The sequence below is a fragment of the Melanaphis sacchari genome, unplaced genomic scaffold (assembly GCF_002803265.2).
Source record: "Melanaphis sacchari strain LSU unplaced genomic scaffold, SCAv2.0 Contig23_pilon_pilon, whole genome shotgun sequence".
NCBI classification, from domain to species: Eukaryota; Metazoa; Arthropoda; class Insecta; order Hemiptera; family Aphididae; genus Melanaphis; species Melanaphis sacchari.
Window position 1 is genome coordinate 4,760,730 of NW_020271114.1, and position 23,601 is coordinate 4,784,330.

General features: G+C 24.8%; 2 protein-coding genes across 4 annotated transcripts; both read left to right on the forward strand.

Moving 5' to 3' along the window:
• The first annotated feature begins 2,313 nt into the window (after positions 1 to 2,313).
• On the forward strand, positions 2,314 to 16,168 carry LOC112594588 (multidrug resistance protein 1A-like). 2 transcript variants are annotated; one of them, XM_025339451.1, is made up of 28 exons: positions 2,314 to 2,592; positions 6,378 to 6,472; positions 6,603 to 6,663; positions 8,968 to 9,105; positions 9,417 to 9,478; positions 9,582 to 9,705; positions 9,765 to 9,898; positions 10,026 to 10,197; positions 10,301 to 10,425; positions 11,158 to 11,329; positions 11,400 to 11,624; positions 11,694 to 11,819; positions 11,884 to 12,087; positions 12,157 to 12,408; positions 12,473 to 12,594; positions 12,665 to 12,752; positions 12,872 to 12,958; positions 13,093 to 13,236; positions 13,330 to 13,431; positions 13,505 to 13,666; positions 13,759 to 13,962; positions 14,015 to 14,115; positions 14,180 to 14,320; positions 14,388 to 14,544; positions 14,658 to 14,852; positions 14,936 to 15,142; positions 15,225 to 15,371; positions 15,919 to 16,168. In XM_025339451.1, the coding sequence occupies exons 1-28, from the start codon at positions 2,521 to 2,523 to the stop codon at positions 16,111 to 16,113; spliced, it is 4,014 nt and encodes a 1,337-aa protein (XP_025195236.1). In that variant the 5' UTR covers positions 2,314 to 2,520; the 3' UTR covers positions 16,114 to 16,168. The 2 variants fall into 2 exon arrangements, with proteins under 2 accessions (XP_025195236.1, XP_025195237.1); XM_025339452.1 differs by lacking the exon at positions 12,872 to 12,958 and having other exon boundaries at positions 2,315 to 2,592.
• A 2,534-nt stretch (positions 16,169 to 18,702) lies between these two features.
• LOC112594689 (enkurin-like) lies at positions 18,703 to 23,329 on the forward strand. 2 transcript variants are annotated; one of them, XR_003114664.1, is made up of 5 exons: positions 18,703 to 19,153; positions 19,480 to 19,718; positions 20,495 to 20,635; positions 20,760 to 21,026; positions 22,690 to 23,329. XR_003114664.1 is itself a non-coding variant. In XM_025339633.1 (4 exons), the coding sequence occupies exons 1-4, from the start codon at positions 18,934 to 18,936 to the stop codon at positions 20,934 to 20,936; spliced, it is 777 nt and encodes a 258-aa protein (XP_025195418.1). In that variant the 5' UTR covers positions 18,703 to 18,933; the 3' UTR covers positions 20,937 to 21,048. The 2 variants fall into 2 exon arrangements, 1 of the variants encoding a protein (XP_025195418.1); XM_025339633.1 differs by lacking the exon at positions 22,690 to 23,329 and having other exon boundaries at positions 20,760 to 21,048.
• The last annotated feature ends 272 nt before the right edge of the window (positions 23,330 to 23,601 follow it).

Here is a 23,601-nt window from a genome sequence, read left to right on the forward strand (position 1 = left end):
TTTAATATTATCTTTATTAATTTGTTTGTTTATTGATTATATACGCCATATGTAGGCTCGTTATAATATACAACATAATACTTATAATACTACAATTTAAGTCTTGACTATCTTTATTTAAAATTAAATATTAAAAATAGTATTTATGTTTAAGGATGATTTATTAGGTATTGTCATCCTTTTGAGTATATAATATTGACTAACCCCAGAATGATATAAATAGGTTTGTCGGTTCGTGGCGTTTTATAAATAAGTAATGTCTTTTAATTAATAAAAATATTTTTAAACAATTGCCATTGTGCGTAAAATATAATAATACAAAATAGGTACGTTAAAGTTAAGGCTTCCATGAATAGTATTTTTAAATAATAATTAAAAACTAGAACTATTAATCTGGTTTCGTTTAATTTTGAATATTAGACTAATTATAGTTTTTATTAATTTTATTAGCGGTGTATGCATAGGCGTAATTTCAAAATTTTACTTGAGGGAGAGGCTGGACAAATAAATATCAAATAGACACATGGTAAATTAGATTACCACACTACTATTCAGTATATCTTTTGAACACACCACGGTTATTAGTAATTTATTTACTTATACCTTTCCAAATAAGAGATACAGGAGTTCTCACTCTATACAGTCATATAAAAACATAATAAAATACATTATAAAATATTTTAAACAATTAAAACAAAGAAAAAAAATACTACATTTGAATTTTATTATTAAAAAGAAAATCTACGATCATTTTTAGAAAATTCGTTTAAAATATTTTCTGTAAAAATTTTATTTGAAATATCTATTTCTATACATATTAAAGAGATATTTTTAAATCTTTCTTGGTGCATAAAAGTTCTAAGCCATGTCTTAATTCTTCTCATTGCTGAGAATGACTGTTCGCATGAAGCCGAACTGACAGGAATGGATAATGTCACTTGTAAAAGTGAGTATAGATTGGGATAGACAGATTTATTTAATAATAGTTTCTTCAAATCTTCTAACTCAACATCTTCTTGTTCATAAACTGTTTATAATTTAAAATATTTTCTAAAAGCAATTATTTTTTATAAAACTCATATTTTATTGACGCTTCAACGAATGATTTTGTGAGTATTTTAGAGCGATTATTGGTTTAATTTGAAAAGCAGTGTCAATTCACTCATGATTTCATTTCGGAGAAATGGACATATATTTTTGTTAGATGAAAATGAGGTTTAACAAATTGCTCATCCGGAACTTATTGATTTTAAAACAAATACACATTTGGAAAAATTATATAAATAAATCACATACAAACATACAAATTTAATACATTTTTATAAGTCTCTTCCTAATGATTTTTCAAAAATAAAAAAATTATCAATGCGCATATTTACGTTACTATTGTTTCTACTTATATTTGGGCACAAATGTTTTTTTCGCTTAATTTACACAAAATGTTTAGAAATTTATCGTTTGACTGGTAAACATTTACACTTCAATTTTAAACTATAAATAACAATATTCATTATTTTTTTTTATAGTTCAATAAAATTGTTCATTGGGACATAATTTTTTACTATTAATACATTTTATACATTCAATGATATTTTCAAATGCAATATTTTCGGAAAAAAATTAATTCAAGCTACTGTATTACTAATGGTAAAATAAATTACTTTACTTAATAACAATAATTAAAACACAATAAGAAATCTTATAGTGATGTAGACTAAAACCGTCTTTACTCAGAATCCTTTTTCGTAATAAATGATATTTCATTGAATTTAAATTTAATACATGCATTACTGTGGCCTACTCGACACCTACTGATCAGGAGAGCAGTACGACGTTACTGAGGTAGGTACTATATTTATTTAGTTTCTCATACGTTATTAATTACAAAATTAGGTTATTTTTGTCTATGACAATATATATATGCGATTATGTAAGATGGAAATTATAAAAAAGGTTAAAAAAAAATGAAGTAGAAATTATATTGCGATTACAGTGAGTGAGCGTTTTTTTTTTTCAGTTATCTATATGGACTGGTCAAACTTTTTGTCCCCACAACTGAAAACTGAAATTACGCCACTGGGTTTTAATAAATAATTGCATAATATACTAAAAATATACTAACGTATTATGTATAATAATTATCTTACCACACGTTCTTATTGATCTATGCCCTCAAGTGTGCATTTTTTTTTTTAAAGCACTTAACGATGTATACGATTCTCTATTTCCCTCTCTCAAACAATCAAATAGATTAGATATTTACTAATTTTATACTATATTTTCAGCGGTTCTCTACAATTTACCAAGACGATTTTTTTAAAGCATAAACTTTAATGAGTAACACATGAACACACACACATACTAATCACTACTTTTATTTAAGACAAAAATGTTTTTAATCTCCCATTTGTTATATTTTATACTCGTGTCATCGATTATTTAACAAGTAGATTATTAAATAGACGGAGGATTTACGTCAGTTACGGGTACCGTGTAAATGTATTTATATGTTAATGAATCATGCCGTCAAAAACTTACACAGTGGATCAAGATGTCTACAAAAGTAAATTCAACAACAATAAAATACATCAGGTACGACAACCATTTGCTAGAAGCAATAATTTGAAATAATTATTAAAAAAATAAATAAATTGTTTTAACAGATTAAAAAGGCTATAGTTATGAATAAATTATCTTTTATTTCAATACCGGCTTATTTGAACTTATGACCGTTTTTTTGTAATTTAGTATGATGGGTAATTAATTTTAGATAATATTATTACCTAAACCAGTTAATTGAAATACTATGAAATAAATACAAGAAAACTATTATTATAAAATAGAAACACATATACATAGAGTTCTAAAAAATTGTATAATAAATTAATTTAGTATAATATCTGTTTTATAAAAAAAAAATTATGCACATATAATAAGGTGTAAAGTTTTCGATATAACTATAATAGTAAGTTAATTAGAAAATTTTCATATAAACAAATATTATTAATTACAAACTATTTTTCCCATTGCGTTGTCTTAAATTCTTAACAACTATTATTATACAGTAGGAAGTTTTTTTAACAAAATTATTAATTTTTTCAAGGTTAAATTTTATATAAACCAAAAATATAAACAGCATATTTAATTTATAGACACTCAATGACTATATTATTAATAACTTATTCTAATTATTTTCTTTGGTAGATAAAAAATATTATTATATTATTAATCGATAATATTAACAATTTAATGATTTATTAAAACAAATATGCTATACAAATACCTATCATTATGATAATTTTTTTTTAATATTGTTAATAAAATAAATTACTATATGAATTGTATATGAATAATTAATACAATTATTTTGAAAAACATATTCATAGGCATAGGAATACTTCAAATATTTATGATGAGGATGGCTATCGTATAATTTATGAAGAGTTTTAATTTAACGTTTAAGAAATAATATTGTTTTAATTATTGATTTAGAAATTTATAATGAAAACAATGATATGCATTTTTACTAATCTATTATACTCTTTTTCAACGATAATTGATGTTTACACTTTTAATACATTTCAAATATTGGCACAAGTGTTTCTTTTTAAAATATTTATATGATGAAGAACAGTATTTTCCACATTATATTTGCTTTTAAAGAACGGATTATTCATAAGAAACGAAATAAGTAAAATACTAGGCAGTAATATCCGGTTAAATAAAAGAATATGTTGATTTAAAAAAACACTTCACTAGATAAACTAAAGCAACTGTTCATACTTAAATAAAAGAAAATTGAAAGAAAATAGTATAAATCGATTTAATATTATGTTGGATCAATTTAAAAATATATTATTTTTCCTATATGATTCTATATTGATAGCTTGACACTGAGTTTCATTTTAAGTGTTTGTAAATATTATCTATTTATGTAGTAAATAATAATACTTAATAAAACAATTGAGTATAGTAAATTAAATTATCAATTAAAATAGTATATTTTCTCTCACTAATCACTTATTTCCAAAAGAATGATATAATATATGATTGTAAGAGTATTTAACAGTATTAATATTATCTTGATTATTAAGAATAGAGTTTGGAAGCAAATTTGATAATTTTTATACTATAGTGATGAGAGTAAAGAGAATTTTTTTAAATAATCAGGAAAACGGAAATATTTATACAACATTTTTTTTTGATAAAATTAATTCGATTTTGTTTAATGTTGTATTTTAAAAACGAATAAGTAACCCTAAAGACTTGAATTTTAGTAAAATTTTTAATAATATTTCTAACATGATACAATTTTCAATATATTTTGTCCTTTTTTTTACTCATTTGAAATTGTTTACCTATTTAAAATCTTTTTCTGGTTAACGTGTAATAAGTTGAAAATATTTTTTTTTGTAAGTAAAACTTGCTTAAAGTTTCGTACAAGGTTCATCATAGGTATTTTTTATCACAATTAAAATCCATCAAAGGTACATAATTACATAACTATAACTTTTATTATGACTATTTAAGTTCAAAGTACAAACATTTTCATAACATTTTAAATTTAAACCCCAAAAACTTGACAATTTAATACAAGATTTCTTAATTGGTTTTTTTATTGATTATAAAAAATAGTTTATCATAAAGCCACATTAACGTTTTGTGAATAATCAAAGTTTAAATATTAACGATATTGAATATTAAATCGTATAAGAACTATTTTTCAAGTATGTCTTTACAATCTTTAAAATTAAAAATTTCAAAATGTGGAAATCATATATTAAAATTTTTGGTTATTCCATTGACAACATTTTAAGTCGTGTTTTGAACTTACTTACTATGCAATAAGATTATCTAGAAAAATATATGCAAATTCTCGAATGTCTAGTGATCACTAATTGATTAATGTCGTATTCAGAAAACAACTTGAGCGTTCATCAATTAGATTATCGTTGGTATAAAAACTCAGATCAAGTTATTTATAATACAATTTTATAATGAACATCAAATAAAACACATACATTAATTTGATTAGAAACAAGTACTGTAGATTCAATTGAAGATTCGTGAATAGGAAGAATAAATAAAGATCAATAAAATAAAAGTAATAATTACATTACAATGCTATGTGTAGACATTTATACAGGTATGCCTTAAAAAAAAAAACCCGATTAAAAATTATTAAAATAAAAAATTAATAAAAATATTTTCATTAATTATATTAAAACTAGATTATACATCCAAAAATTTGTAATGATGAATAATACTCGTAATATACGTACCTATTTTATATTGTATTATTAATAGGTTATTATCTATAAAAAAATATGTGTTTTAGGTAATATTATGCAATTTTATAAAATCACATTACCTTTTATCTTTCTTCAGTATCTATTATAATGTATGTAGTAGGTTTATATGTATTAATGTACCTATAACAGGTAATATAAACATTTATTTTTAAAAATTGAAAAATAAATTCATTCAAATATATTATACCTATAATATTTGCATTTTCTGGCTTTATATTCAAAAGAGATTATAAACCTGAAATCCGTAATAATGATTTATAATATTTTAATATACAAATACAATCCAATATTTATGTACATTCTAAATATATACTAATGTACTATATTAATAGTGTTTATCAGATGTCATATTTGTTTTATTCAACATAACTTATATTTAAAACATTTTTTTTAAACCTAAATATTCTAAATAATTCTAATATTACTATTAATTTGGCTACAATAAGCCTATGTTTATACATGAACAATACTGATTTAAAATATATGCAGTGGGAAGTAGATAGGCGCGATTATTAGTTATTATATTTATCTAATCAGTAATCGGTAATTATTATTATTTCTCATTATGTTATAAGTTAATAACACTTTACAATGTATATACTTTTATTTATACGAGTTATTACTTTAAAATACTTAAAATATTGATGACCGACATACTTGGGTACGAGACTAATAATGATCGGAGTATCGGACATTTGTATTTAATCACTCAAAAAAAATTATGTTTCTCATTTTAGAAGTAGTTAAATATAATAATTAATAACGCTTGTGGAAATTTATATTAGTAGATAGGTTGTTTTTTTCACTTTCCTATGATGATATGATGACTTTACCTTTACAAAAGCGTGAACAAGATGTTCTTAACGTAAAATAAGTGACTTAGAAACATTTTGACTCGCATAAATAGGCAAAACAAATGAAATAAGGTATTTATTTCGTTAAAAATTAATGAAGAATAAGTTCGATCATATTTTGTGTGGAGTGTATACAATGCACACAACAAATAAACGATCGATTACAAAAGTGAGTACATAAATGAAGTGTATATGCTATGTGATGTTACAGAAACATGAATTCGCAGAAGAAATTGAGTTGCCATCAATCATAAGCGCATCAATCCATTCGGGATTATCGAACTCCACGCTGAATCTGAATAATAGGTTAGAATACATTGTATTACATAAAATCAGACTAATAAGTATTCTATACGCCATATTATTATATACATATACACATTACTTTGTTTAATGTACATAACATTATTATTAACGTTGTAATATGTTTTTCCAGATCCATAGTGAAACCAGAATGCAAATCCGTATCCGATGTCAAATTTGGCCTTTTGCGCATTGTAAGTCTAAAATTATCAATTATTTAATATTTATAACTATAGTTATAAATATTGAAATCTATATAGTACTTGATGCATACATTATACTATCATACTATTATACTAGTATAGATTTAATACGAGAAAGCAGCTAAATGAATGTACCCCTAAATTCGAAATTTAACTTTAGTACCAATACCTGTTCTAAAAATTTAGAAAATGAATATTTTGTAATTGATTTCTTGGAAATCTAATTGCAGCTACAGATCTTTTCTTTAAGATAAAATAAAATATTTAGTACTAACCATTAATTTTTACAGATTAGTTATTATTACTAAATATTGTTTAAAACTTAAAAAGGTTTTCAAATGTAATATTTTATCAAAGTAATATTCAAAATTTATAATATAAAACGCGTTATACAATCCTGTTATTCAGATTCAAATAATTTTTTATAATAAACTATTGATGCACATTTATTATAAAAAATTAAGGTTTATTTGTTTTAAGAAGCATTAATAATTAATACAATACAATTTAAATTTTTATTGGATCATCTCTAAAGTCTTAGGCTGTGCTGGAGATAAGAATTAAAATAATTATATTAATTATACAAATGTATATCTAGTACAGGAAAAGGTTGAATAATATAATAATAAAATATATTTTATAGAGATACAAAAATAAAATTCGTAAATAAATACCTAAATGAAATTAAAGTTATAGGTTATTTAAGTAAAAGGAAATATGTTTTTTTAACTTATTTATTTAAAATATATTATAATAGTTAGAATTCGTAACCCTATTAAAAAAATACCAAACCTAATATTTTTTGTCATAAAAAAAAAAACATATATGATCATACTGATTTAGAGTTTAATGTATTGTATACTAATTTATGAAGTTGAAAGCTACATTATCGAGTTATAAAGTTAAAGTTCAGTTAATTTTAACTAAAATATGTGATAAGTTACTTTTTTTTAAGTGGTAATGGATTACAATTTATTCCATAGTATAGAGTAGCTAGTTAATTAATTTTATAGTGATGTTAAGTTTGTTTATTTCCTAGTAAAAATATCTTTCTTTTGTATATAAGTGTATTATATTTATATTTGATTGTAGGCTGTAACTATGCTATTATTTCATTAATGTTAGAATGTGACTTTGAGTGAAGCTTGTACATGAATATTGACTATAATGTAAATGATAATATTGAATAGATTCATCTATATTTTTAAAGTCATGAAGTTGAAGAGAAGAAAATTATGAAATTTTTAAAGCAACCGTGCAATAAGTGCCAATAATTCAATAATGATCTGTGCCATTTTGGCTTATACCAAAAACCTATAATAAAGTCTAAACAAATTTAAAAATAACAATATGATTATTTTTTATGAAAATTAATGTATTTTAAGAGTAAATTAAAAACGTGTTATATATTAATAAATAATAGCTATTATATTGTCTAGTACAATGTAGGTACTTATGTCGTACAACAATTGAATATAATTTATTGCATACACTTATATACTCGTGAATAAATACTAAGCTGTCGATATAATACTTTTTCTTATTTTCCATGACGTAGATCACTAACATATAAAATATGTATATAATACCGAATCGGTGACAGTTATGTTGATAAATATTCGTTTCTAGAACTAAAAAAGAAGAAAGTGCATTTTTTATTTTTATGTGCATGTATTTTTTTTTTTAAACTAATTAATTATAAAAACTGACATTTCACTAAAACCAGTCAGATTTTAGGGTAACTATAGGGTAACTATCTTGATCGAATAAACCTTCTAGGCCTATTACTATGTTTTAATCCAGAATTATGTTTAATAAATTCATATTATTATGTAATAACACATATAATACATATTATGTCTTTTATAGTTTTATATAAGCAGTTTCTATTAATAAACGGCGTGGTCATTTTATTTTAGATGTGAAAGAATTTTTTTTTAATCTTGATTAACTTCAAAAGTAAGATTACATAATGTTCAAGACATATATATGTCATTGGTCTGTTTTTTAAGAACTTCAATAAATTTTGAAATAATGAGTGTTGCTTGATAAAATAATCATCCAGTATATACAAAAACGTCATTAGACATCAAATATTAAAAAAATAATAGTTACAGATTATTGATTATTAGTTACATAATAATATATTAGTATGTTATATCTATTATATTATTTTTATTAGCTTCAATAATTTTCGAGTACTATCCTGTTGCTCTATTGAACAATAATTAATTAATAATTAGTTAAGCACGTATTATACTATGGCTATACAGTTAAAATGTTTTAATATTGCAGTTTCGATACGCAGACATTTGGGATATGATATTAATGATGGTGGGTATCATAATGTCTTTGGCTTCGGGAGCTAGCTTACCTATTCTGGCATTGATTTTCGGCGATATGACAAATACGTTTATCAGACAAACTTCAGCGGTAATATAAATATTAATCTATTAATCTATAGTAGTATATTATTCTTAAATACTTTTAATCAAAATTTTAATCATTTAAGTAAAAAAAATAATTTTGGCATCTCGATTAATACGAGTAACCAAATTTATGTAAATCTTAACATTTACAAACCCATTATAATTTTAAAGTCACAAATTTCTTGTTTATGGTTTTTTTTTATATTAAATATACAACTGTGAACTGAGATAGTAACAACTATTGGAAATTACCGGATAAATACAAATATAGGCTTAAAATTAAAATAGTAGTGATTTTTTATTTTTATTTTACAGCTAAATCCCATCACAGCAACAACGTCGAATAATATCGTCCTCCGCGCGACTGTTTCTAATGAGTAGGTATATCATAATAAATTATGATACAATTTTTTCTATTTTTTTAAAATTTTATTTAGCTTTTATACTATTTTTTTTTTTTTTTTTTTTTTTTTGTTAAAGAATAACCACACAGTTTGATTCCATTCCACCACTCACTCCCGAAGAATTTGATAATTACATGACTAATATTTCATTGTACTATTTATATATTGGTATTGTCGTATTAATATCTGCATACATACAGGTGTTATAATATAGAAAGACCGTATTTTTATAATTGAATTAACTCAGCTTATGTTATAGACTTGGTGTTGGGAGATGGCATGTGAAAGACAAGTGTACAGACTTCGTAATATTTTTTTCTCGCAGATCATAAGACAAGACATAACTTGGTTCGATACTAATCAGAGCAGTGATCTTACATCAAAACTATTCGAGTATAATGCACATTTGTTATTGGCAGTTATTAATTACTATCTATATTTGTTTTATATATAATATACTAAATACTGATACAAATTAAAAAATAATGATTTGTTTAATATTGATTGTATACTCAAACAGTGATCTAGAACGAATTCGGGAAGGTATAAGTAGCAAGTTTAGCATGCTCACGCAGTTCGTATCTACATTTATTTCTGGTCTGTGGATTGGTTTCTACATAAGCCCTAAACTAACAGGGATCTTGCTTCTCGTTGGACCAATAATTATAGGAATCATGAGTTTTCTAAGTCTGGTGAGATTATTTGTATGTCTGCAGTTAAATCACATGCCTAATAGTACGAATACAATATGTAAATTTTATGTGAGTATAATAAATCGAAATTAATATTTTTCAGAATGCATCCAAAGCTTGTCATAGGGAACAAATAAAATACGCAGAGGCTGGATCGATTGCTGAAGAAATTTTTACTTCCATCAGAACAGTAGCCGCGTTCGGATTAGAAAAACAAGGAATCTCACGGTGTGTAAACGTTATATGTATTATATATATATATATATATATATATATATATATATATATATATATATCATACCTACTATCTTAATTGATTCGATGTAATACTGGTTTAAATAATAGGGTGATAATAAAATAGTACACTTTCTTAAATCATAAATCCTTATAAGTAGTCATAATTATTATACATTAAAAGCGTTAATGCTTAAAATACGTTTTTAATATTTTCATTATTTTTGACAAAGGAAATTTAAGGACATTTTTCATCTAGATTTGCATTATAAATAGATATTCAGTTATTTTTCCAGATCAACTTATTATGTTAACTTTCCTGGGTCATTTTTGGTGCAGATAAAGAACACGCGTAAACTCTCTTCGGATTAGGAATTGAGATAGGTACACGTAAAATTAATTTTAAAATTGAAAACAATATAAATTATAATAATTTAATTGAAACGAGAATATGTCTTTTTAATATCTTTTGTTATCACTTTTTGTTAGTTATTGATGTGGTTAAAGCTACTATTTTACTAAATTATTTATATTATCTAAATTTTAATTAAATTTTCAAATAAATTATCTAAAATAAATTTCATATTTCATCAAGCCATATATAATCTACAGAATATAGTTGTTGTAAGTAATTATAAAAAATGAACTTGGTTACTCAAAGTTTACTATTTGTAACGTTGTAAAATAATCTAATATATTTAAATTTCTTTTAATGTTTATCTATAGCTACGTCGCAGCGTTAAAAAAAGGACGAAATATTGCAACAAAAAGGTATAAGCTTTTTTCAATAGGACTTGGCACCGTATTCATGTTGATGTACACAGGTTATGGGGTTGCATTTTACTGCGGAGCTAATTTGGTTTCAATTGGTGAAGCTACGCCTGGCACAGTTTTTACCGTAACTATTACTAACTATTTAAAAAAAATTATCTTATTAGCTTATAACGGTATGATATAATGCTAAATAGGTTTTCTTTAGCGTGATGGCAGGATCATTTTCTATTGGTAGTGCTCTACCGTATTTAAATTCAGTTAGCACAGCTATCGGGGTGGCAAGAAATTTATATGGTATTATTGATAGAGTTCCAAAAATTGATTCTTATTCAAAAAAAGGACTAAAACCGAGAAAGGTTACAGGCAAAATTGAAGTTCGAAATGTAGATTTCAGGTATCCATCGAGATCAGCAGTCAAAGTGAGTCAAAGCGTGCGAATGAATAAAATAATAATCAACAACTGTTTTATTATACTAAACATATTGCAGGTACTAAATAATTTGAGTTTTACAATCAAACCAGGTCAAACAGTTGCATTAGTGGGTTCAAGTGGTGCTGGTAAAAGTACTATTGTAGGTCTACTTTTACGATTCTATGACCCAGAAGCTGGACAAGTAAATCGTTTTGCCAATTACCTTGATTTACTTTTATTTCATATTATTGTTTCACCATTTCCAGATTTATTTAGATTCTATTAAACTAACCGATCTTAATGTTCATTGGCTACGAGATCAAATCGGGGTTGTATCTCAAGAACCCATTCTTTTCGGAGTCTCAATCGCAGAAAATATCCGATACGGCCGTGAAGATATCACAAATGAAGAACTTATTGAAGCAGCTATTCAAGCTAATGCCCACGATTTTATAAAAGAATTACCAAACGTAATGAGTTCTTAAACCATAAATATTATGTCAGTTGAAAAATAATAACATGAAATATATATTATTTAGGGCTATAACACGTATGTTGGCGACAGAGGTTGTCAACTATCTGGTGGACAAAAACAACGGATCTCAATAGCAAGAGCATTAGTTAGGGATCCAAAAATACTTTTGTTGGATGAAGCAACGTCAGCGTTAGACTCTCAGAGTGAAGGAGTTGTTCAAGATGCATTAGATCGAGTAATGAAAGGTAGAACGACTATTATCGTAGCTCATAGACTCTCAACAATTAGAAATGCGGATGTTATACATGCAATGAAGGTATTTATATTTAATCAATCAAAACAATTCTAGAGAGAATTTTTATTGATTTATTTTTTATTAGAACGGTAAAATTTATGAATCCGGAACACATTCTGAATTAATGGATAAAAAAGGTTTATACTATAAGCTAGTGGTGACTCAAACCAAAACATGTAACGAGAACAAAGAAGAAACAACTCTAGAGTGAGTTATTAGTAAATATAAAACATATAAAGCATAATAATTAATTGTTACATTTAACCACAATTTAAAGAAAAGAGGATAAGGCTGACGATTATGAAAATTGTGAAGAATTACTTAAAGATTGTTCAGTATGTGAAGAGGAGGATATGAACGAAATTGTAAGAAGATTATAGCTTAAACTAATGCTTATTTATTAATCACTTTGATGCATATTTCATATCAATAATAAACTAATTTCAATCATTAATAACAATAATAAAAATATATCATTTTCAAGTGTTTAAAGACTGATATTCCCGAGGAGCTGCAGAAGCTTAACAATATTAGAAAAACAAGCATCATACAATTTCATAATAATTGTGTGGTAATATTATAGATACAGTTCATTATTATTTGCTTTTTGTGATGTTGGGATTTATTTATTGAGCCATATTCATGCGGGTGTGTTAATGAAACACACTAATAATATAAATGTATAATGGTATGTTTTTTTCATAGAAAAAAAATTCCAAATATTGTATGTGGAAATTGATTAAATTTAACTCACCGGAATGGGTATTTTTATTGTTCGGTTGTATCGGTTGTATCATCAACGGTGGTTTAGTTCCTATTTATGCATATTTTTATGGACAAGTGTTTGAGGTGAGAAATTAACTAAAATTAAAAATAATTATCACGATATTGAATACAAATCATTTACAATATAATTTTGACTAAAATGTCATTTGATATTAGTCTTTAACACTGAAAGGCGAAGAATTGAAAAGAGAAGCACGGTTTTGGTCTCTTATGTTTGTTTTACTTGGAATAACAGCTGGTCTTACAATAGTATGCCAAGTATGTACTTCAAATTATTATATTTCAAATTGTCTTATCAGGTTAAATTATAAATTGAAAGTCATGTTTATAGACGTGGTTTCTAACATACGCTTCGGAGAAACTGATGATGCGTCTCCGATCTATGGCATTCACTAATTTACTCCGGCAATCTGTTGGGTGGTTCGATAACAAAGATTCAAACCCAGGGAGTCTGACCACGAAATTAGCAAGAGATGCTCCAATAGTGAAAGCGGTCTGCTTATATTTACCTAAATATGATATGTTTTAATTTAAAATTAATTATTATTACTATTTTATTTAATTTTTTATTGTTTGTTTATTTAGGCTGGTGGAATGCGTGTCGGTCAAGTGATGTCATCGACTGTAACGCTCGCTATAGCTATTTTTATAGCGCTTATTTTTGGATGGAAACTAGCTATAGTTCTTAGCCTAGCTGTTCCATTGATAATAGGCGCTGGATACCAACAACAAATGGGTCTTAGAAAAAACCAACGGAGAGACGCGAAATTTATGGACGAAGCGGGCAGAGTAATATATCATGTACATTTTATAACTAAGATAAAACATGTTTAATTTTTAGATTGCGACTGAAAGTGTGCAGAATGTGCGTACGGTGCAATCTTTAGGAAAGGAGGAAAAGTTTGTTGAGCTCTATCATAAAAGCTTAAAAATCCCAAACAAGTAAAATTAAACCATAGCCTTTGTGATTAATGTAGAATTTAAATTGAATTCAATTATTTATTAGAGAAGCAAAAAAACAGGCATACATATATGCGGCTTTATTTGCTCTATCACAATCGATTACATATATATTATATTCAGTCGCATTCAAGTATGGATCGTATTTGGTACTTAAAGGAGAAATGACACCTTCCGCCGTATATAGGTATGTTTAGTAAAACTGCATTCTGATTGACAACAAACAATAAGTTAATATAATTGATATTTACAGGGGTTTTTTTTGCACTGTCATTCTCTGCTCATTCTGTCGGTCATACAATGGCTTTCCTACAAGATTATGCTAAAGCAAAACATTCCGCCTCCCTTATATTCCAGCTAATTGAAAAACCAACGGAAATCGATAGTCAATCAAACGAAGGGGATAAACCGGTATTTTTACAATTTTGTATTATTATTTTTCTTTTTAATACAATTACCTATATTTATATATATATTATGGTATGCATATTTATATAGTTTATGTATAATCTTTTTTTTTTTAGGAAATAATAGGCAAAATATCATTTAAAGGCGTTAGTTTTTCGTATCCGACTAGAAAGGCGAAGAAAGTCTTAAACAACATGCATTTCACTGTAGAAGCAGGAAAAACATTAGCATTAGTTGGCGAATCGGGTTGTGGAAAAAGTACGGTTATTTCACTTCTTGAGAGATTTTACAATCCTTCTTTTGGTGTGATCGTGAGTTTTATTATTATCCATCATTTTATAAATAATATAACCGTTTAAAAATAATTACGAATTTTATTAATTTTAACTTTTAGGAAGTAGATGGTAATGACATCCGGAAAATAAACATCAAACATTTGCGAAATAATATTGGTCTAGTTACTCAAGAACCTGTGTTGTTTGACTGCACTATTAAAGAAAATATAAGTTATGGTGTATCTACTAATGATGTACCTTTTGATGTAATAGTTGAAGCTGCAAAAAAAGCAAATGCGCATAATTTTATAATGAATCTACCACAAGTATATAATAAAATAAAATTCTTCGTTGAATTTATTATTTTTGTAATTAAAGTAAGTATATAATAAAATATAAAATTTGTAGGGTTACGACACAATAGCTGGTGACAGAGGTACACAGTTATCTGGTGGTCAAAAACAAAGAATTGCTATAGCTAGAGCGTTGGTAAGAAATCCTAAAATACTTTTGTTGGACGAAGCTACTTCAGCATTGGACACAGAAAGTGAGAAAGTAAGATATTTTATACGAAAAATATTTCATTAGCTATAAATTATAATTCAATAAAATATATAAAATTATACTCGTCAATTTTTTACACTTGTTTAATCTTAAACATTTATTAACATTATATGTTATATTTTTCATTCATATTAAGTTCTCCACCAGCATCCAGTAATATTTTTTTTTTCTAAAAATCTTAAATTTCAAAATTTGAAATTCAAGTATACAATAATATGTACTAAGTTGGTGTTTATACATTATACATATATAAATAAAATGCAAGTCCCAAGTTTTGAAATAATTACCTTAATTTATATTTAATAACCAATTCATTATTAAAATAAATACTATTATTATGGCATACCTTCGTTATCATTTTCATAAAATTATAATGTGTATATTATATTAATCAAATATTCTATATATTTATTTAAGTCAATTTTGTTTATAGTGCAGTACATAATTTAAAAATGATTTAATAATTTAAAGTTGACAATAATTATTATAATTATTTAAAAAGCGTCTAAACACAACAATTATGGTATTTGATTTTTAGATTGTTCAAGAAGCTTTAGATGAAGCTAGGAAAGGTAGAACATGTATTACAATCGCTCATCGTCTGTCAACAATTCAATCGGCAGATTACATTGCTGTTGTTTCGCAAGGGCAGATCACTGAACTTGGTTCTCACGAAGAGTTACAAAAGTTAAAAGGATGTTACTATGAGTTAGTAAAACGGCAACAGTTGTAACAATACAAAATTTTGTCATACAAGATATATAGTATTACAAAAACACAGAAATTAATTTAAAATTGTTTTTGTTAAATTATCCATACTTTTAAATCATCTCTACACTATAATATCTTGTTATATGTATATTATGTATAAAAGACATAATATGCTTATATTATAAATATAATTTATTAAACGGCAGATCAAATCATATAATCTAGATTAATAAAAACTAATAATATATTTTGAATTTTGGAAAATTTGTGTTTTTTTTGTTGTTATGTGCAGGGCTCGAAACTTATAGCATTTAAAATCATTAAAATAAGCGCTTAAAAACATCGTTATAAGCACTCAAATAAGTATATACAAAACTTAAATTTGTGCAAAAATAATTATTAATAAAAAAAAAAAAAACTTTATTTTTACATGATAAAGTACTAGACATTATTTATAACTATGCTAAAAAGCAATTTAATAAAAGATAACAAAAAAAAAAAAAAAAAAAAAAAAAAAAAAAAAAGGAAAAAAAAACTTACAAAAAAAAAAATCAAAAAAAAAAAAAAAAAAAAATCTTTATAGTATAAAAAAAAAAATCAAATTTTACTTTCAAGATATTTGCCTTGTTATTGTTAATTCTATCATAAACAACATTGCAAAAAGAAAACCATAAAAAGTAGAAAAACTGGTCAAAAAATTTAAAAAATCAGAAAAACTGGAAATAAGCATTTTTTTTTTTTAAATAGTTAAAAAAAGCAAAATAAAAAGCACTTTAACATTTCATAATTGAACGTGTAGTAACATGACATACACTTCTATACCACTCTGTCACATTTTAAGTCAATCCATAAAAATTAGCAAATGCTTTTAGTCGCAAGCCTTGGTTATGTGTATACCTATGCATTAAAGTATTTTATTTTTAATAACAAATCATTTATTTTATATATCATGTATCATTACACAACGCTTATCATTTTAAAATAGTTTTTCCTTGCAAATTTCAATCAATTTTTTTTAGTAGTTCATTAATTACGTTTAAAATGATTGACATGTAAAACATACTAAACTATGTAGTCTTGTTTAAGGAAAGTAATAGATAAATTGATCCACAATACATTTTTTCTTTTTTTTGTAATTTTAGCTTTTTATTCATAGCTTATTAATGATAATTTATAATTGTAAAATGACGCTTTAAATTATTATTTGATTAATAAGTTTTAACTTTTAAACAAACTTTTTGAGACTAATAGTTAAATGATAGTATGTACATTTAAAAAAAAGTACATAACCGATACTTTACCAAACTTCTTATGGTTTTTTACAATCTCAGTTTTAAGACGGTATGTCTTATTTAATTATTACACGTTCTAACTGTCTTTTTTGATTATTTATTTTTTTTTTTTTTTTACAATAATAAATAAATCAGTAATTTTTGTTGAGACTTAAAGTTTTAACAAACTATTTATTTGGGTATTTTCTAGATATACTACGGTTTTCAAAATCTAAATCTTTTTGCTATTTTTATGATATCAAACATAGAAAGTTTTTTTTTTTTTTTTTTTAAATCTTTTAGAACTTTTAATGAAATTGAATATTTAAGTGATAAATTACGAATTTAGTTATTAATTATTTTAGTTGTAATTTGAAAAATATTATTAGTGTGAACTTGGAAATTTTTTACCATTACGTATAAATATAAACTATATTACATAATTATTTTCTTTCCAACAAAATTAAATTATCAAAATATTTAGATTGATAATTAAACCTATGAAACCTGGCGCATTCAACCTTTATTATTATAGTTGTTATAATAGCAGATAGTATTAAAGCAATACAAATATTTAATGTATTAAAAAATATCCTCTGAAATGTTATGATAACAGGTTACATCTAAAATTCACTATACAGCGAATTTTCTGGTTATTTTTTTCAATAATATACTATAGTTAGAACAAAAATATTCTTTACTGAAATTACTAAGTATATAAAATTGAATATCTCCGCATACTTTACGAACATATTATGATAATATTATTTATGAATTGTGAAGTATGATTATATTATTATAATATTTATAAAATAAACAATGTTATAAAATGTTTATTCAAACAATTTATATTTTATCATGAATTGTATTTATTATTTATTATATTGTATTGAATGTGAGTTTTATTGATACTGTTCAGTTTATTTATAGTTCTGAATAACATTTTCTTAATAACCAAAGGAATTGGGTACATGTAATTATTTTTCAAATATTATAACGTACATTTATATTAATATAATTTATTTACCCGTATATTATGTTTGTTGAAACGTTGAACTACCTGACCTATACAATAATTTAGAGTAATATTCAAATAGCTCGTTACTCAAATATGAACAAAATATAATTTAATAACTTTGTAAATGCGTTTTTTTTTTTTTTAAGGAAAAATAATTAATAGATATAATATACTATTATACAGTATAATACGTATAATTAGGAAGTAATATATACATAATAAATTAGTTTTTTTGATGTTAACTTAATACCAACATTTATCAATATAGACGTTTATGTGTACTAACTTTATATTATGTTGGGTGAAGAAATTCGTGATAATATAATACTATTATGTGTTTGATTGCAATACTTGAATTATATGTTTTCCGACATACTGTAGCGAGCGTTGCTATAGTTAAAATGTTGGTGTCAGTTTATCATCGCATTGATCCAACAAATACTCGGTACACCAAAACCGACTCGGTACTTGTTACATCGTAATATATTTGCATTTAGTTAAGCTATCGTAAATACAATATAGTATTAAAGCAAATTTCGTGTTACGTTAAACGATGAGTAAATTCCAGGAAAATATTAAACACTTGATCCCGAAACCGAAAACACCTGTCCTAAAACCACCGATGTACCGCTCGATTTACACGGAGTCTGTAAGGAGGACGTACAACTCAAACAATAACTGTCACAAAACTATGGGCTATGCTGAAGTCGAACTCGATCCACCGTCACAGTTTCTTAAGAAACACACCAGAAAAGAGATGAGACCATTTGTTGGTAAGGTCTATATAAACTGCAATATTGTTGATACTATCAGGGTTGTAAATGCAATGCTTTTGAATGGGTTTTTCATACTTCTTAGAATCTTGTATGAAAGAATCAAGATAAATAAAAATTAAATAAAATGGATGTTGAGCATGTAATATACCATACGTAATATGAATGATTAAAAAAAAAAAAAAAAATGAATATTATAATAAAAATGTGATAAGGAAAAGTTGATCCATGAAAATAATTAGGATTAGTGATATTTTAAAATTTTGAATACTATCGAGTCACAATTTTTTTTTTAAATACTGATATTTAACCAAGTGATTTTTCAGAAATAAATAAAACTAAATGCTGTGCTAGAAAATCGATTCAGCGACCGTGCGACGGCGCAGCAATAAATACTTCTAAAAAATTACCAACAAAAACGCGGAAAAACATTAGACAAACAAATATCATAGACGTAATAAAGAGGGTGCCACCGTTGCCGAAGCATCGTGTCCAAGATACTAGGAACGGACACATAATTGTTTTGAACGAAGCCGGTTTGGAGCCAACATATGTGTCTAAAAAGGTGTGTTATTTTATTATAATATTTTGTATGTATATACTTTTTGAATCATAAAATGTTTGACTTAAACAAGTAATACATTAGAGAAGCTATAGAAATGATTGGTGTGAGAAGAAGAATAAATTATCATAAATATGGGTCTAGTTATATAGTTACTTCCATATTTTTACAAACATAACGTTTATTTTATCCATAGAAATAATGAAGTTTATAAAAAAAATAGATGATAGTTAATTCAGCCTAGCTTTAGTTTATAATAAGCTTGTTTAGCTCCGTTTATAAAGTATTAACAAATTTCTTGGTTATAAATTTAAAATAGAATATAATATATTTATAATTAAAAAGTTAAGACCTTATGAAAAAAATCAATTTTTAACCTTTTTTACTTGTCTAATTTTAAGTCATCAACAACTATTTAAATTTCAAGCACAGGAGTACAGAAAAAAATGTTGAGCGTTGAGTTTTTTATATTTAATATTTACTATTTAGACAAATTTTTGTAATAATACAAATTGAACGAAAATAAATAAGTAAAACAAAACAAAAAATGATTACATAATCAAAAGTAATCATTACTTCAATGATATATTTTTATTCTGGCGATGTACTTAAAAAAAACAAACTAATATGAAAATATTCCTTATTTATTGAAATAGTACTTTTTGAGCACAGATAACTTTATCCTATAAACAACTATACGTTATAATATTTTATATTTTTTGTCAATACGTAATGAAACAATATTACAATATTTGATAATAATAATAATTTTTTTTAAGAACTATGGAAAAATACCGTCATACATCGTTAAAATGTACAAGGAAAAAGAAATGGCCCAGCTAATGGAGACTGAGCGAAAGCTAGCTGTAAAACCGTCATTGCGCTATTTGCCCGAAGCTGAACGTAGCGAATTATTGAACGTAAAGGCTCGACCGATTTATTTTAAATACTTAATTCTTATTTTATTCTCTATCTCTGTTTTTTACCTTCCTGTTGTGTGTGTACCGTTTCGTTGACCTTTATAAAGTACATATTTTTACTCAGGGACTGAAGACTAATTGGGCTGAACTTCATAAGGAGTTTTTGCTGTTGCCAATGCTCACTGACACAGTACCAAAAATGAAAAGGAAAACCATGTTGGAAAAGCAACTTAATAATTTGGAAAAAGATATCGACCTGTTGGAGAGAAACCCTTCTATTTATGTATGTCAAGATGTATAGGTGTTTGAAAACTTTCAGAATATTCTGCGAGTCTAACAAGAAACACCACAATTAAATATTATTTTTCATTCTTAAAACATCATCATAATAGTAGGTATAGCATTATGATTAACTGAACTTTTTTTTTTTAATAATTCTTTTTTTTTAATTTAAAATTTTTTTATAATGATAATACTGATGATAAAATTATATATTTATCATTTCTTATAACAATTACTTTTGAAGTAATATCGATTTTAGTTATTCTTAATTTCTTTTATTTAAAGCCACTAAGTTAGTTTTATAATTAAGTTAGAAACTCATTAGTTTAATCACAGATATAACGTGTTATAATACAATATAAATGTATTATACCTACTGTATTGTGTGCACCTATAAAATAGAGATTGTCCAGTTTTAATTTACTCTTTAAATCATTTATTTTAAGTTAACATTGAAATTAAATCTAATGATATTTTATTTACACTCAAAAATAGTATTCTGAGTACAGTTAGTAATCTAAAAATGGTCAAATTTTTGTTAAAAACTATGGTTGAAAAATTATAAAAAAATATGGTATTTACAATTTATAACTGAAAAATTAAACATCGTTTTCAAATTTAAAAAATATACAATGAATAAAATTATTAATGTGTAAAAAAATATATTTTTAGTTAGCCAGTTAAATAATATATATGTATATTTTTTGAATTATTTTTAATATTATTTCGAAAGCTAATATTTATGTATTATCCTTTTTAATGTTATAAACATTTTCATCGAGTTGTACAAAACTGTAAATCGTGTTTATTAAGTAAAAATTATTTATTTATTTATTTATTTATTCTTCAACATCTTCTTAAAAATTGTACACATATTATACTATATAATTTATGTTTATTTTAGTAGAGCTTACAATGACTTAACATTACTTTTTGTGCCTTATGTTTTAATTTTAAAATAATAAATGTAATAGTAATCTAAAATTAGAACTAAAAATAATTTACTTAGTTATAATATGATAAATTTTCATTTTTTCTTTAAAATTTTGATTGTAATTTTTATTCATTGTGGAAATTATAATGTTATGAATAAATTTCAACTTTTAACTCAAGACAAATTAGATTACTAAGTAGGTCACTAATATATAAAATATGATATGTTGGTAAATTTCGTTTTAAAAATATAATTATTTTAATCGGCGTCTAAAAAAATATAAGATAAACTTAAACGCACAATATAGGGTTAAATTTGTTTTAGTTTTTACTTTTGAAACGTTAATTCCGATCTAGTTTAAATTTTTACGAGAAATTTTATTTAGAAAAAATACATTAAATAATTTATAATTATATTCATAGCGTATAAATTAAATAACTATAGTTTCTTATATAATTATAAATTTTTTTTAAAAAGCCATTTTTTTATTTTATTATTTTTAAATTATTATAATAAATAGTTTATAATAGGTTAGTATCGATAGATATTCTTATTAATACATTAAAATTATTTTATTTCTATAATTATCTATTTCAGTGTATTTTCCAAAAAAGAAAAAATCTATTACGAAGACTTTATTTAAAATTGATTGTAATTTGAAATCTACGATAATCTTTTGAATTTTAGTATTACAATCGATTTCTTCAGTTGTTCACCACCTAGTGATCTACGATTAATATTATTCAATAATTTAATAAATTCTGTTTACCGTTTACCTAGCTATTGATTGTTATATTAAATTGTTTGCTCATGATTCTAAACATAAAATCTATTTCAGATTATGCAAAGATTTATCAGAAGACGTGTTGGGTAGTTCATGTCGAATAAATTTGTTTATTAATGCTTGGATAATGGATAATGCTTCTATTGTGTAGTCCCCAGATACGGCTTAAAATAAATTATAAATTTTGTATATACCTAATCGTTATCTTGGATTTATTTTTCGATATTTGTAAATAAACCACTACAGTGGATTCCGCTTAATGTGGCCACCGATTAATATGGGCATCCGCTTATTGTGGGCAAATATGTCTGGTCCCAATACAAATGTATATTAACAATGTCAAATAAAACCGCGTAATATGGACACTCGATTCGGTTTATGTGGGCAATTTTTTTTATCATAGCGTTAGAATATACACATATAAGTATTTAAAAACGATTAATTTAATCGGGTTCCGTCGTATCTATGAGATTGTGTTTATCGAAAGTAATAAAAATCATTACCATTCAGATAAATAAATTTCGCCAAAGAGAGGCGAAAAAGTGCATTGATTTCTTGCAGAAGTTCTTCATGCAAGAGGGAAACGAAAATAGTCCGTCTGATAAACTTGAAGCGTATGCCTATTTTGTCAACCAGATCCATATTAAACAGCTTAGACAACGAAAAATTACAACGTTTTGTATACCTTCTACATCCAAAGATTAATTTTATTTAATATATTATATGTATTTAGTTTTATTTATATATCTAGTAATTATTTAAAATTTTTTTCAATTATATGATAATACAAATATATTTTTTTATTATAATTTTTTTTTTTTACTAATTTCGGTTTTTATGGGCAACCGCTTAATGTGGGCAAACAGGGCGCATGTAAACTCCACCGATTGCGACCTTTTTAGACCTTTTTTCATGTAAACTCCACCGGTACGTTTTTTTTACCTGAAAAAAAAATGTAAACTCCAC

What these genes read in the sequence shown, in the direction of transcription:
- LOC112594588 (XM_025339451.1), top strand. Translation starts at nt 2,521, where the DNA reads ATGCCGTCAAAAACTTACACAGTGGATCAAGATGTCTACAAAAGTAAA. An exon ending in AGGAGGATATGAACGAAATT is followed by an intron (nt 12,753 to 12,871) that starts GTAAGAAGATTA and finishes ATCATTTTCAAG; the next exon opens with TGTTTAAAGACTGATATTCC. An exon ending in TTTATGGACAAGTGTTTGAG is followed by an intron (nt 13,237 to 13,329) that starts GTGAGAAATTAA and finishes ATTTGATATTAG; the next exon opens with TCTTTAACACTGAAAGGCGA.
- LOC112594689 (XM_025339633.1), top strand. Translation starts at nt 18,934, where the DNA reads ATGAGTAAATTCCAGGAAAATATTAAACACTTGATCCCGAAACCGAAA. An exon ending in CAACATATGTGTCTAAAAAG is followed by an intron (nt 19,719 to 20,494) that starts GTGTGTTATTTT and finishes ATTTTTTTTAAG; the next exon opens with AACTATGGAAAAATACCGTC. An exon ending in AACGTAGCGAATTATTGAAC is followed by an intron (nt 20,636 to 20,759) that starts GTAAAGGCTCGA and finishes ATTTTTACTCAG; the next exon opens with GGACTGAAGACTAATTGGGC.